Raw genomic sequence first — 14,967 nt, 5'->3', positions numbered from 1 at the left:
ACTTCATGTGGAAATGAAATACACATGTCGAAATGATATTATAATTATAATTTGCTTTCTAAAACGACAAATGAAATTAATAACGACGAAGTAAATACAGTTAATTTACAAATTTAATGGTTTAAATTTAATGGTTAAAAAAAAAAAAAACGTAGATTTTGCAGCCTGGCTACGTAATTTTCAAATTTTGACTTGGCATCCCTGGCTCGAACCTCCAGCGACCGAGCCGAGCAAATATGAAGTATAGTGGTCGACCAACTTAACATTTTCTGCTGTAGAAAAATTTGTTCTACATGTCTAGTCTATGTGTTCTCTGGTCAGTGTTTGAGTTCATCCACCAACCGGAGAACACATAGACTGGACATCTAGAAGAAATTTTTTCAACGACAAAAAATGCATTAGAGAGACCAGACAACTTCGTATTTGCTCCGCTCGGTCTTTTGAGGCTCAAGCAGTGAAAATAAGACCCGACAAAATCAGTGCGCTGCAATCTCTGCCACGAAATGCACACGTTCCCAAATGAAGTACGGTTATGCCCTCTCTTTCACTTACTCACTCTCTTTCTCTCTTTATACTCTCTTTCTCTCCCTCACTCTCTCTATGGTCTCTCAAATATCAGCAGCGCAAAAAAATTGAAAATTTTTCGCGACGATCCTAGCTTTTTCCTTTGTGAAGGGTATACCGACGCTTAAATAAAATGTTAGCGTTTTCATGATTATTTCTAGGAAGGGTATGAAAGCGTTGAGGCGCATAAAGAATATGATTTTGCGACGGGCATGCACACACACACTTGCAATCATTTGCTTGAGCATTTGTGTGCCTGTTCAATTCTAAGTTGTGGTAGGCACACGCCAATGTTCAATGGCCCATGCATGCACACATGCTCACACAGGCATACAAATGCTTCCACAAGTGATATCCCATAATTTGTTAGCATCGCGTCCCCTGCGTACACACAATCGAACATAAATACATATGTATGTAAGTGTGAGCACTCCACAAGATCGACCAAATGCAAATGCTGGGCTTTAAAATTGCTACAGGCAGCAAGAGCCTCGCACGCAGGCATGCAAATGCTCATAGTACATGTAGCAAGGGAGAGTGTGTGTGTGCATGCTCATCGCGAAAACATTTTCATTATGCGCACCAACGCTTTCATACCCTTCTTACAAATAATAACTAAAACGCAAATATTTTGTACGAGCTTGGTAAACGGTTTGAAGAGTTCGGAATACTCTTCACACAGAAGGGAAGAAACGGCAGTCTAACGCGAAGAAATTTCAATTTTCGTGAGCGGCTGCTTGTGCTCACATGCATACATACATATACATATTTGAGAGAGCAGAGAGCAGAGAGAGCGAGAGAGCAAGAACAAAAATTGAGCATAGAAGCATCTTTTATTCAACATTTGACCATCTCGGTCGAGCGCATGAAGCGGAATGATTGTACCTTCGCATATTTTCGTAGCCCGAACCTAAAAAGTGAAGAGCCGAGCAAATACGAAAGTGATACGCCCTAGGAGTCAGATTTTTCGGTGTTGAAAAACTTTGTACTACATGTCTAGTCTATGTGTTCTCTGGTCAGTGTTTCTAGTCTATGTGTTGTTTGGTTAGTGGTGTTGTGTATCAATTACAATTATTTTACTAGGCATTGTGCATTGGAACCTGAGAATGTATAAATAATTTTTCATACTTGTGTAAACTAGTGAAATAAAACAGTGAAAATCGTATAATTTGTCCAAAGAAACAAATGTCTGACAATAACAAACATTTGAAGCCTTTAGGAATTCAATACAAAGATTATTTTTACTCAAGAAAATATATTTTTAATATATATTATTTACAAACATTTTATTAACATTTTATAAATGCATAAGCACAAAAAAATATATGGTTGTCCATTGCGATAACCTCAACCTGTAATTGACGCATATGATGGTTACAGTTTTGAGTCCCCTGCGCCGGCTAGTCAATTCGAATCCAACACAGACATTGCTTCCTTTTTTTCCTCTTCCAATTCCTTTCCAGTCAAATCTAGTTTGGACCTACCAAAATTACTGATACTTAAATTTTCAACTATTTTCCATTGTTTGTTCTTAATCTCAACTGGGAATGAGAACACTACGTCCTTTGGCGAGCCATAACTGCCATCGGAAAACACACCCATAGAAACAAATTTGCCTGGAGCAGTGCCATGCCACCAATCATGCATATGGTCGCATGCAGCCTTTGCTGCCGACATGGCTGACGACATTTTCCGAGCGCTTATAACTGCTGCTCCTCGTTTTTGAACAGTTTCTACAAATGGACCCTCCAAATACGAATTATCTCCAACTGCATCAACAATATTTTTCCATTCATTATCAATAAGTATTTTTCCATGGCTGGCATCTGGGTATTGCGTCGAGGAATGATTTCCCCAAATAATTAAATTGCTTACGTTTGAAATCGGGACACCGAATTTTGAAGCGATCTGTGCTGCGGCTCGATTTTGATCAAGGCGTGTCATAGCCGAGAAGTTTTCGCGTGGAATAGATGGTGCGTAGTTGGCGCACACTAAGGCATTGGTATTTGCTGGATTTCCAACAACGAGCACTTTTACATCTTTTTTCGCGACTTTATCGAGAGCTTCGCCTTGTACTTTGAATATCTTAACGTTAGCAGATAACAAATCCTTGCGTTCCATTCCCTCTTTGCGGGGCATAGCGCCTACGAGGAACGCTGCAGAAACATCTTTAAATCCTTCCAGCGGATCCGTTGTGGGCACAACTTTACGCAATAAAGGCAATGCACAATCGGAAAGTTCCATCACGACGCCTTCTAACACTCCAGCCATTGGCGGAATATCAAGCAGATGTAAAATTAGTGATTGTTCCTTGCCAAAAACTTCTCCCCTGGCAATCATGTAAAGCAAGGAGTAAGCTATTTGACCAGCAGCTCCAGTAACAACAACGCGGATTGGTTCAGCCTATGACAAATTACAAAAAGCAAATATTTACAAATTTGTAAAGTAAATAGAAAATTAAAATAATAAAAATTAGTAAATAATAAATTAAGATTTATAAATTCGAATAACGCTTCATAAACAAGTAAGAAGACTCTAGTCGAGACTGCTCGACTAGGAGATACCCTGAACCCTCTAATCTGATATTCTAATCAGTCTGCACTTCTTTTCGACACACATACATACACACGCACGTAGTAGAACGCGCACTGCTAACTGCGCAGTAAGCAGCGATTTCGCTTGGGCTGCGCTGCAATGTGGGCAATATTATGAGAATTTATTTGTTGAATAATTTAATTTCTAGACGTACAATCTTAATGAAACTTTCAGAGCGTAATCATATGGTGAAAATGTGTGTACATTCCAAAGCACACGTCTCTAGTACTTGAAATACGCCTTTTACAAAGATGAGGGTGAGGGGGTGGATATAGGGGTGGGGGGTAAATTACAACAAAAATCGACTAAGCTCGTCGCCCTGATCAGGAATATATATACTTTGTGGGGTCTCTCACGCCTCCTTTAGCCTATTACCTACTTTACTATACTTTACCAAAACCATTATATCCTGATTTCCCATTTTCAATGGGTTCAGGGTATAATAACTACAATACACTACAAACACACACAGCTGAAATTTTATTTGTAATTATTAAATACTCAGATATTCAATCATAGCTACTAAGACCTTCACTTGATTTTAAAAGGCAACATTAGCGAGGAAGAACCCCAGTCCAAAGTTTAGGAAGAATAATTCGTGATAGCGTGTTTTGGATTAGGTAAGATTAAGCTTGACGTATTGGATCTAAGGTCGTCGGGTCAACAGTAATCTTTATTTTCTTATCAACGCTTTAGATACTTTACATACATACAATGTAGTATGTATGTAGTACATATGCACAATTTTTGCAAGGTACCAAATCGGTATAAACATAATATCTTAATAAAGTATATATGAACATAGCATGTAAATGAATATATGTATCTAAAAATACTCCAGGCGAAACCTATTTATTTTAAATAAGCTTAAATAATGCCAATTGATAATATCGCCTACACACATTAAAATGCTTATTTATTTTATCAAAAATTCACATGAGTGTTAATATATATAAATACATAGGATAGTTAGTTATTTTGGCCATTTTTTTTTTAATTAAAACATGATAAGGTCATTTGAATGTTATGTCCATTTGTATAAAACCATAATTAATAATTGCAAATTCTCTCAATATTTAAATACAACAGCAAAAATTTATATTTAATATGAGTTTTATAAGTAGAAAATGAATAGTGAATAATGTAAGCACATTTAATAATTCTATCTTACCATAACTGATAGATTCGTTTTCCTATGCGTAATAAAACTGGCGAATTACTAAACTACCAAATTATAGTGATGCTTAAGAAATTATATTTTTAAAATCGATTTTACTAAAGTCGGATATTATATCGATGTTTACATTAAATATCATAAATAAGCTATCGATTCATTTAAGACAAATAGTGCAACAATAGAGCTTTTCCAATGCAGTCTTTTTTTAAATATAGTTTTTGTATGAACATAGCATACATATACAAACAAATATGTAGAAAAATATATAATTTCATCACCGACATTTTATTTATCAAGATAGAAAGAAGTTTTATCACTGAGAGAACACATATGTACATAGACCGGACATTTTAGACACTTCATTTTTGAGCACACATACAGGGTGACCATTTGGGCCGGAGCTCATTCCGGGACTGTCAACAACAACCAACTGTCTGTCCGTCTGTCCGTATGTATGAATGCACACAGGCCACAAATGCTCACACATGTTTCCAGAGACTGCAAGTGTGTGTGTGCTTGCCCGTCGCGAAACCATATTCTTTATGCGTATCAACGCTTTCATACCCTTATATACATCGAAACGCTACATTTTGTTTGCATGAGCCTTACAAACGCTTTTATGATTTAGGTATACCCTTCGTTCAAAAGGAAAGAGCTGGGATCGTCGCCAACAAATTTCAATTTTTGTGCGCTGCTGAGTTCGTCGATTTGAGCGACCATAGAGAGAGATAGAGAGATAGAGAGAGAGAGAGTAGGACAAAAGCGCATAGTTGTGCTTCATATAAGAATGGGACCATTTCGTTTGAGCGCTTGCAGCGCACTGACTTTGTCGTGCAATATTTTCACTTCTCGAACCTCCAGCGACCGAGCCTAGCATATACGAAGTAAAGTGGTCGACCAACTTAACATTTTCTGCTGTAGAAAAATTTGTTCTACATGTCTGTCTATGTGTTCTCTGGTCAGTGCTAGGGCTGTCGAACAATCTTTAAATACCGCATCAATGATATTTAAAGTTTTGAAAATTTTCAAAATGATATTTGATATCACTAACCAGAGAACACATAGACTAGACATGTAGAACAAACTTTTTCAACACCGAAAAAATGCGTTGAAGAGACCGGACAACTTCGTATTTGGTCGGCTCGGTCGTTTGAGGCTCAAGCTGTGAAAATAAGGCAAGACAAAATCAGTGCGCTGCGATCGCTGCCACGAAATGCACACGTTCCCAAATGAAGTACGGTTATGCGCTCATTTTCTCTTCCTCACTCTCACCCTCTCTTTATGCTCTCTCTCTCTCTCTATGGTCTCTCAAATAGCAGCAGCGCACAGAAATTGAAAATTGTTTGCGACGATCCCAACTCTTTCCTTTTGAGTGAAGGGTATACCAAAATCATTAAAGCGTTTGTCACGCTCATGCAAACAAAATGTAAGTGTTTCGATGGTTATTCGTGGGAAACAAGTGTGCATTTGTGGCTTGTGTGCGTAACATAAATTGTGTTGGCCAAAATTTACCCAAAATTTACCCTTTGAGGGAGCATATACATTTGCCTACATATGTGTATGCATGTATGAGATGGGATGATAATTGTCTGGCGATTCAGTAGCTTGTCAATTTGGTATGCTTTGAATTGTTGAGTGACTGTCAAATGAGCCTTTATGACTTAATCAGTAATTTTGGCAATAAAGATCATTTTGCCGCTGGTTGGTTGGTCCTACGGACTGCCATATCCACTCCAAGCAGATGTATATATACATATTTACGTACATTTATATTCTATTATATCTAATCATGTTTATAAATGCATGTATTGATAAAAACTATTATTGTATATAATTATAACTACATATTTTATTCAAATTTCAACCGAAAAAATGTTATGGGGGTATACTAATAAGTTTATTAAATGCTTTGCAATATATTGGCTAGTGGACTATAAAAACTTCAAGTGGAAATGAAATACACATGTCGAAATGATCTGATTATCAGAGCTAGTGCTGCAAAAGAATCGATATTCCGTAATATCGATATTCACGATATTTTCAGAGAAAAAGATCGATAAAAACGATATATCGAACACTTCTTTTAAATGTTAATTTTCTTGCTTAGAATCTATTATAATATTTATATTAATTATGACTTCTTAATGGATAAAATGGCAACCATTTCAAGATTAAAATAAAAGCAACAGCATCAAACAAAAACAAATTTATTCAACCGAACAAAGTCGTATAACAAATTATTTTTCATTAACTTAAACCTAAAACAGCAATTCATTAAAGCTTAAATTCACTATGCTCCTTAAAATTATATTATAATAATAACAATAACAAGTAAGAAAACTCTAGTCGAGAGTGCTCGACTAGATACTACCCTGAACCCAACAAATAAAAATGCTCATTTAGTATGGCTGAAATTTCAATTTCGATGTATTTAAAAATATAAATAAAATACCAAACTCATTTAATAAAATATAAAAATATTTTGAAACAATTAAAAAAGTTTACATCAGTTGCACCGATCGGGATTCGAACCGCGACTTCTCGATCGAGCGTCATGCAGCTAACACACTAGGCCACCTCACTCCTGCTAGTGGCGCTGGCAAAACTCAAATAGATTCACTGCTGCAGCGCCATCTACCAAAACTAAACGAAACTAACTGCTGATGTGATTCTAAGAATCTGCTAGAATAACCAAACTATTAAAAACGCACATAAAGTATAGTTAAAATTTCAATTTCGATGTATTTAAAAATATAAATAAAATACCAAACTCATTTAATAAAATATAAAAATATTTTGAAACAATTAAAAAAGTTTACATCAGTTGCACCGATCGCGATTCGAACCGCGACTTCTCGATCGAGCGTCATGCAGCTAACACACTACGCCACCCCACTCCTGCTAGTGGCGCTGGCAAAACTCAAATAGATTCACTGCTGCTGCGCCATCTACCAAAACTAAACGAAACTAACAGCTGATGTTTTTGTTGTAGCTGCTGCATGTGCGTTTGTTAATTGGCCAAATATTTGATTATTTTTTATCAATTTTTGACTGAACGGAATTTAATGAAACTTTCAGCATATGATCTACATATTATATTGAATATTTGAGAAATTTAAAAAAAAGAAAAATCATTCACAATTAGCTATAGTGGCATCTGATTTGAACTTGAATGTTTTTATTCGATAAAAACTTAACGGGATGATTTATCTAATTTTAAAAGCAAACTCGACGTCCGCGCTGTATATACGGTCATTTAGCTCTTATATCTTCGGAAATCGACGCGTTCAAACATACGGACAGACGGACAGACGGACGGACGGACAGACGGACAGACAGACAAACGGACAGGGCCAAATCGACTCAGCTCGTCGCCCTGATCAAGAATATATATACTTTGTGGGGTCTGCCACGCCTTCTTCTGCCTGTTACATACATTTCAACAAAACCATTATACCCTGATTTCCCATTTTCAATGGGTTCAGGGTATAACAATTGCCTCCATGGCAGTTTAAAAAAAAAAGAAATTAAAACAAAACCCATTGGTTTTTATGTTAAAAAATTAGTTTGTTTACTGTTTCCGGTTTTAATGACGCCCTTCTGGAATTAGCAATCATTCCAGCTTTGCTAAACATCCTCTCGCTCTCAGAGAACGTTGCCTCATATTTTTTATTTACGAAGTGCAAAATGCTACCGGACTTGGGTGCCAATTCACTCTCTTGCAGCGATGGATGCATGCGTGTTAAGTGATTTTTAAGGCTTGTGGTATTTCCACTTGTTTTGCAGACCTTAAAGCAATTTCTGCACACCGCACAACCATCCTTTCCTCTTTCAAAATATTTCCACACTTCGGATTTTTTTGGGGCTCCCACGGTCTTATTTTCTTCATCGGAGTCAACCCTCGCCGCGCCTAAAACACACAAGCTATGATACCAAGCTTTTCCAATAGTATATATCAATTGTACTTACGTTTTCTTCCCAAAAACTGATCCATTTTTTTCTTTCTATTGCAATTAAATTAAATCAATCAATTTGTATACAATTTAGCAAAATTAAATAAATGCGCTTCTTACACAGTTAAAACCAACGCCAAGAATAACCATTTTTTCGATATATCGATACTAAGAAAGCCATATCGATCTTTTGCCAAAATTCGAAAATATCGATTATAACGATTCCGATCCGATATTTTTGCAGCACTAATCAGAGCTCGCAAATGAGAGTTGATCGTTTTTTCGTTTATGCTCTGCTTCGCATCATAACCAAAAAAATTGTGCAGACACGACTCGCTCTGAGCGTCACTCTTTTTATACCCTGAACCCATTTTCAATGGGAAATCAGGGTATAATGGTTTTGTTGAAATGTATGTAACAGGCAGAAGAAGGCGTGGCAGACCCCACAAAGTATATATATTCTTGATCAGGGTGACGAGCTGAGTTGATTTGGCCCTGTCCGTCTGTCTGTCCGTCTGTCCGTATGTATGAACGTGTCGATTTCAGAAGATATAAGAGCTAGAGACTTCATTTTTTTAAAAATGTCCGTAATTACAGAGCGCATATCAAGTTTATCATTAAAATTCGATAACTCATCCCGATCTTTTCTTATCGATAAAAAACCTTATCGAAAACCAGTTATAAAATTATATCTTCTACACCTTTATTGCTAGAGTCTCCAAATTTTTAATGTATGCTTATATGCAATTTATACAATTTCGGTTTTTGTTAAAATTTACCCCCCACCCTTAAATTCACCCCCTCACCCTCACTTTTGTAAAAAGCATATTTCAAATACTAGAGACGTGTGCTTTGGCAATTACATGCATATTCATGTTATAATCATAATCTGAAAGTTTCATGAAGATCGTACGTCCATAAAAAAGTTATTAAACAATTAAGTTCTCATAGTAAGCGCACACTGCAGCCCATGCGTGTTTATGCGTGGGTGCTTGTGTGTGTATGTGTTTGTGTATGTGTATGTATGTGTTTGTGTATGTGTATGTATGTGTGTGTGTATGTGAGTGTGTGTATATGTTTGTGTATGTGTGTGTGTGTGTGCGTGTTTCTTGTGTAAGCTGAAAGACGCGAAAAATTATTGAAATAGCTATTACCCCAAGGGTTCAGGGGATCTCGTAGTCGAGCAGTCTCGACTAGAGCTTTCATACTTGTTTTCTTTAGAATCTGTTTCGCTCAGACGCAATGCAATGACTCATTCGTGTGACGCTTTCACATGAGTGTTGCGTAAAGACTAACACGATTTTCCCTCACACAAAGACTCTCAGCAAAAAACAGTTTGACTAATAAACTCAACAGAACTTCGTGTGCATGTAAATACTCGCATACATACATACAAAAAGAACGCAGCAATCTTAATTTGACTCAAGCAAACGATCAGTGTTTGGCTTGAGCGAAACGAAAACAGAAATAACTGTCTCCCTCAGAGCGCGAGCGAGCTTACCCAGACGCGACAAAAACAGTTTCTGTCTGAGTTCTTTTGACTGTGTCAGTGAAAGACACTTATTTGCAGACAACGAAAAAGTGTTAACAGTTATTTGCGAGCTATGCTGATTGTTGATGATTGTTCTCAAACAAAACAAAAATGTAATTCTTAAAAATTACAATATTGTTTACATAAATATTACATGTTTTTATATAAAAAAAAAAAGAGCATATCAAGATTTGCGCTTAGTAGCCTTGTTCGCCTTTCATTTAAAATTTGTCTAGAAGAGGAGAATACTCGCTCATGTACATGTTTTTATATAAAAAAAAAAAGAGCATATCAAGATTTGCGCTTAGTAGCCTTGTTCGCCTTTCATTTAAAATTTGTCTAGAAGAGGAGAATACTCGCTCGCTTGTTGCACAGCTTACCGGAATACATAAAATATTTTTTGCCACAATTTAAGGTCCGTTGCCTCCTGCCAAAAATCTAAGATTGACAAGTTTGAATTATAGCGTGTGGCATAATATTTATCAATTGCACTTTTGCCAGGTTCGTCAAGTTTTCTTTTTTTGGTTGATTTTTGCCCGAAAACTCTAGAAATTCAAGATTAAAATATGTCGGAGAGTTCTCAATTCTCGCGTCCGCAATTGAATCATTTTGCATATAATAAATTTCAACCATCATGCTTTTGATGGTCTCCAAAATATGATTTTTTCGGGTAAAACGGGTTGAGCGGCGTAACCCGCACCCGCCCTCACCCAACCCGAAACTCGATTTTTCAGCCCATACCCACGGGTAACCCCGGGTGCCCACGGGTACCCGATAAAAACCCGGCTTGTGCCCACCTCTACCCTGAACACATTTTCAATGGGAAATCAAGGTATAATGGTTTTGTTAAATGTGTGTAACAGGCAGAAGGAGGCGTGGCAGACCCCATAAAGTATATATATGCATGATCAGGGCGACGAGCTGAGTCAATTTAGCTCTGTCCGTCCGTCCGTCTGTCCGTATGTTTGAACGCGTCGATCTCAGAAGATATAAGAGCTAGAGACTTCAAATTTTTTTCCTAGGTCCGTGTATAGCACCCGTATATCGAGTTTTGCTTTAAATATCGATAACATGCTCCGTTATTTTGTTATCTATTAAAAACATTATCGAAAACCAGTAAAAAATGTATATCTCCTACATCTTTAAAGCTGGACTCTCCAAATTTTATGTATACTTATATTCATTTTATACAATTTCGGTTTTGTCCAGTTTCGTTCACTATTCACTTAGAAGGGCAGCAATGGAACGGTCGCGAAGAAATATATTATAATTATTTTTGTGTGCTAATGCTTAATTTTACGTACATAGAGAATGGGACAGAGAGATAGATAAACTAAGGTAAAACAAGTAAGAAAGTTGCAGTCGGGTGTTACCAACTGCAGAATAGTCATTCATATGCCATCAGCAATTTAGTAGCTAAGTTAAGCGCTAATACTCTAAGAAAGGCAGATTTTCCCGATTTGCTACGTTCCTACTGGATATAGACCACTCATTTTTGGCCAGTTCTTAGAACGAGCTAACGGTAACCTAACTGTAATATTTGGATGCTTACGCTCCAAAAATGTGAAAAGTACAGGGTATTTTCGATATGCCACGCGCCAAAAAAGGCGTAACAATTATTTTTGGATCATCGATAGAGGAGGTTATTAGTATCTCAATTACAACGCGGATCTACATTCCGAATTTCGGATTTGCCACTCCCCAAGTGGGCAGATCCGGAAAGTCTAACCACTTTATAAATCGGAGATATACACGCTTTTCCAAATTTCAAGACTCTAGCTTTAATAGCGCCGAAATGAATTGCGTTCGTGAATAAGTATAAATAGCACATATCGATGCTTCATATAAAAATATGTATATCAATTTTTTTTAGCGCTTGATTTTATCAAGCTATCTCTACATTGCCCGAGCAAATAATAGCACGTTAAAAACGTTGCTCGCTATATCCAATCTGTGTGTTGTATGGTTAGTGGTTTTACCACTATACATTTTAAAATAAAGAAATATAAAATCTTATACCCATCAGTGTATTATTTCTTTCGTCTTCTGAGTTGCATTTTGTCAAAATTAAGATTTGTTTATCGAAAGAGTAGAAAACCGTGACAATTGCGTGTCAGGTCGGGACACCGGAACATTACCTCCAAAAACGTATGACAACCCTCGTTTCGACCGAGATCAGAAAATAATTTATATAAAAAATATTTGTATTTAGAACCAAAAGTTGTTGACAAAGTTAAAAAATAAACAAAAATTTTCTTTATTGAATTAAGTAATTAGATGTAGCTTGTGAAAATACTTTATATTTGAAATCTGAATATAGAATATTACATATACAAAAATAATCGATAAGCTGGAGTTTTAATCGAATAGCTGTAAGCTCTTTGTGAATGTTTGTAGCATGTATGTGTGTTTTCAATAGACATTTAGTTTTAGGCAATATTAAAAAAAAAAAAAATTAATACTAAAATAGCTTGTGAAAATTTGCAAATGTGTATTTAAGTAAAGCATAAGAAGTTTTGTAGGCTGGAGATATGAAGTGCCAAGTTTTGGTGCTTGAGGTAATTATTAAATTCACGTGTATATATAAGTACATACATACATATGTAAGTATGTATCTGCTTTGCTAAATTTTTTTCAAAGCTATAAAAAACTGAAGGATAAACAAAATTAATATTTATAATAAATTTTAATTACAGTGATATTTATTAATTATATAATCATTCTGTTTATATTTATTTTTTAAATAAGCTGCAATAACTGCGTAGATTTTATATTTTTATAGCATAAGAATGTGTACATACGTAAATATGTATGTATGTATATGTATATACAGTATGTCCATTAATTGTTTGTAAAACAAAAAAAGTCGTACAAATTAAACTTGATTATATTTTATTAGGAAAGGCACATTTTCTCCGATTTTTTTTTCTTTTTTTTTTTTTTACATTAACTTTGTTTCATGTATTAACGAAAATAAATAATAACAATAAGAATAGCAACAAAAACATACAAAATAATTCAAAAGATAAAATAGCAAATATCAACTGTCTATTAATTCTTTGCAAAATGCAAACATTAGTTGAAAGAAGACGGGGAAAAGTCTTCTAATAAAGTCTTGGAATCACTACCATTTCTCATACAATTTGAATTTTCGCAATTCCTGGTAAACGCACCGATGACAATTTCATACAATTAGTGTATTATAATTTTATCAAAGGAAAAACCATGAACGAGTTAGATGAAATGTTTACTATTAAGCTTAGAACAGTTTATAATATTATTTTAATCGGCCAGAAAAAGAAAATAGACTGGAACTAAACAGCTATAAAGACAGACCAGCAAAGCTCTAGACGGGATTGTTCTAAAATTCTTAAGACAGTGGAAAACAAACCACACAGAAGTCTCCGGAAGTTGGTGACGGACATTAAATTACACTTTCAAAAGACAGTATGTCCCGAGACTGTGAGAAAAGTTCTCAATTTACACAAATACTCCTCACATGTGGCAAGGAAGAAGCCGTTTATGTCTGCTGTAAGTTTTATTGACTGTCCTAATGACTATTGAAATAACGTAATCTTTTGCGACGAGACAAAGATAATGTTGTTCTACAATGATGGCCCTGGAAAAGTGTGGCAGAAACCAAAAACAGACCTCCACGCCAAAAACATTGTGCCCACTGTTAAGTTTGGCAAGCTATCAGTGATGGTGTGGGATTGTATTTCTGCGAAAGGTGTGGGATACCTGCGAAACATAATTCGCTGCTGTGTCGCAATTGGCTACTTTATAACTGCAGCAAAGTTATTGATACCCCACCCCAGAGCCCGGATATCAATCCTATTGAGAATTTGTGGGCTTTACTAAAGAAAAAAGTCGTTAAACGAAGTCCTAAGACGAAAAACGAGCTAATTCGTTGCATACTTCGTTCCTAATAAAGTATGATGGTTAAAGTTGAATTTGTACTTTTTATACCCTGAACCCATTTTGTGTGTGTGTGTGTATTTGTGTGTGTCTTGTGTAAGTTGAAAGACGCGAAGAGTAATTGAGATAGCTATTGCTCGAAGGGTTCAGGGGATCTTGTAGTCGAGCAGTCTCGACTAGAGCTTTCTTACTTGTTTTGTTTTGCAATAATTAATGGACATACTGTATATGGATGTGCATGAATAAATTTACAGACACTGCCACTAATGTCGCCGTAGCCTCAATACATTTTCACAAAATATGCTGTAAATTCGTAAAAATAAAAAAAGTGTTTTAGTGGCGGACTTTAAAATACTCTATTAAATACACATTATTATTTAATAATTAGCCATCTTTTTCTTAGGTCACATGTTAAAAAAAAATGATTTTATTATATTTGTGTCTTCAAAAGTCTACTTACTTTTATTAAACTTTAGAATCTAGCAGGACGTTCCCCCATTTATATCACTTCTCAGATGAAATCTACCATAACCATTTCCACGTATCAACTCTACCACTGCAATGATATTCTTAGCTGGCTGTTTTGTTGCTAATATGGTATTTTTGATTAATATTATTATTATTTCAAGTACATCCCACTTTTGCTCTATTGGCTGGACTATGTGGTGAAGTCTCCAATGAATAAGTCGAATTGTTATTTTATTTTGAGTAGAAAATGACCCTATACCAAAAATGAAATTTATACCAAAAGCCAAATTGTTTTGAGGATGTCGATGGCCTAAAAGTAGTCGGCAACGTTTCAGCTAACTGTAAACCATTTGGTCACTGCCGTCGTGCTTTATCATCTTGCTGCTAAAGTCCAAAGCGGCTTGTCTGTAAACGCCTCAACTATGGCTTCTTGTGGGAAGTGTCCGTATGATTTAATGGCGTTACGAAGCATTTCTAATTGACTGACTATTGATGATTATTCATGATGCAATCTGTATAGCGTTAGAAAGTGGGGCTTAGCAAGCGAGCCGAAAGTGCAGACGGTCCTTCCAGATTTAGTATGACTGTTTCAGCCACGTTTCTAGTATGGCTGATTACTGTTCAGATCGGCGACCTGGCTCTGGACATTATTTTGGCTCTCCTTCATATGGGTTTAATTTTTTACGGATATTGCCAAGTAGTATAAACTTTGAAGATATTGCACATATGTTTTAAAAATGACTGTTATTTCTAAGGGAAAC

The 14,967-nt window shown here is 35.9% G+C and overlaps 2 protein-coding genes across 7 annotated transcripts in view; one reads left to right on the top strand and one right to left on the bottom strand.

Annotated features, from left to right (window-relative positions):
* Window positions 1–1,799: 1,799 nt before the first annotated feature.
* Mdh1 (malate dehydrogenase 1) lies at window positions 1,800–4,489 on the bottom strand. The gene is made up of 2 exons (XM_089464377.1): window positions 4,331–4,489; window positions 1,800–2,967 (listed from the first exon to the last, which is right to left on the bottom strand). Exons 1-2 carry the CDS (start codon window positions 4,331–4,333, stop codon window positions 1,969–1,971), a joined length of 1,002 nt encoding a protein of 333 aa, XP_089320503.1. The 5' UTR covers window positions 4,334–4,489; the 3' UTR covers window positions 1,800–1,968.
* A 7,479-nt stretch (window positions 4,490–11,968) lies between these two features.
* The window catches only part of Ufd4 (ubiquitin fusion-degradation 4-like), an 87,630-nt gene continuing 84,631 nt past the window's right edge, over window positions 11,969–14,967 (top strand). For 3 of the 6 annotated variants that reach the window (XM_089464334.1, XM_089464335.1, XM_089464336.1), the window contains exon 1: window positions 11,970–12,378. The gene's annotated coding sequence lies outside the window, so the exon portion shown is untranslated. Of the gene's footprint in view, window positions 12,408–14,967 lie in introns of all 6 variants that reach the window. The other 3 variants (XM_089464333.1, XM_089464332.1, XM_089464331.1) reach the window with 3 other exon arrangements.

The sequence above is a fragment of the Drosophila arizonae genome, chromosome 3 (assembly GCF_054131065.1).
Source record: "Drosophila arizonae isolate 15081-1271.41 chromosome 3, UAZ_ARI_1.0, whole genome shotgun sequence".
NCBI classification, from domain to species: Eukaryota; Metazoa; Arthropoda; class Insecta; order Diptera; family Drosophilidae; genus Drosophila; species Drosophila arizonae.
The sequence above is the reverse complement of the archived record's forward strand: the minus strand, read 5'-3'. Positions and strand labels throughout refer to the sequence as shown.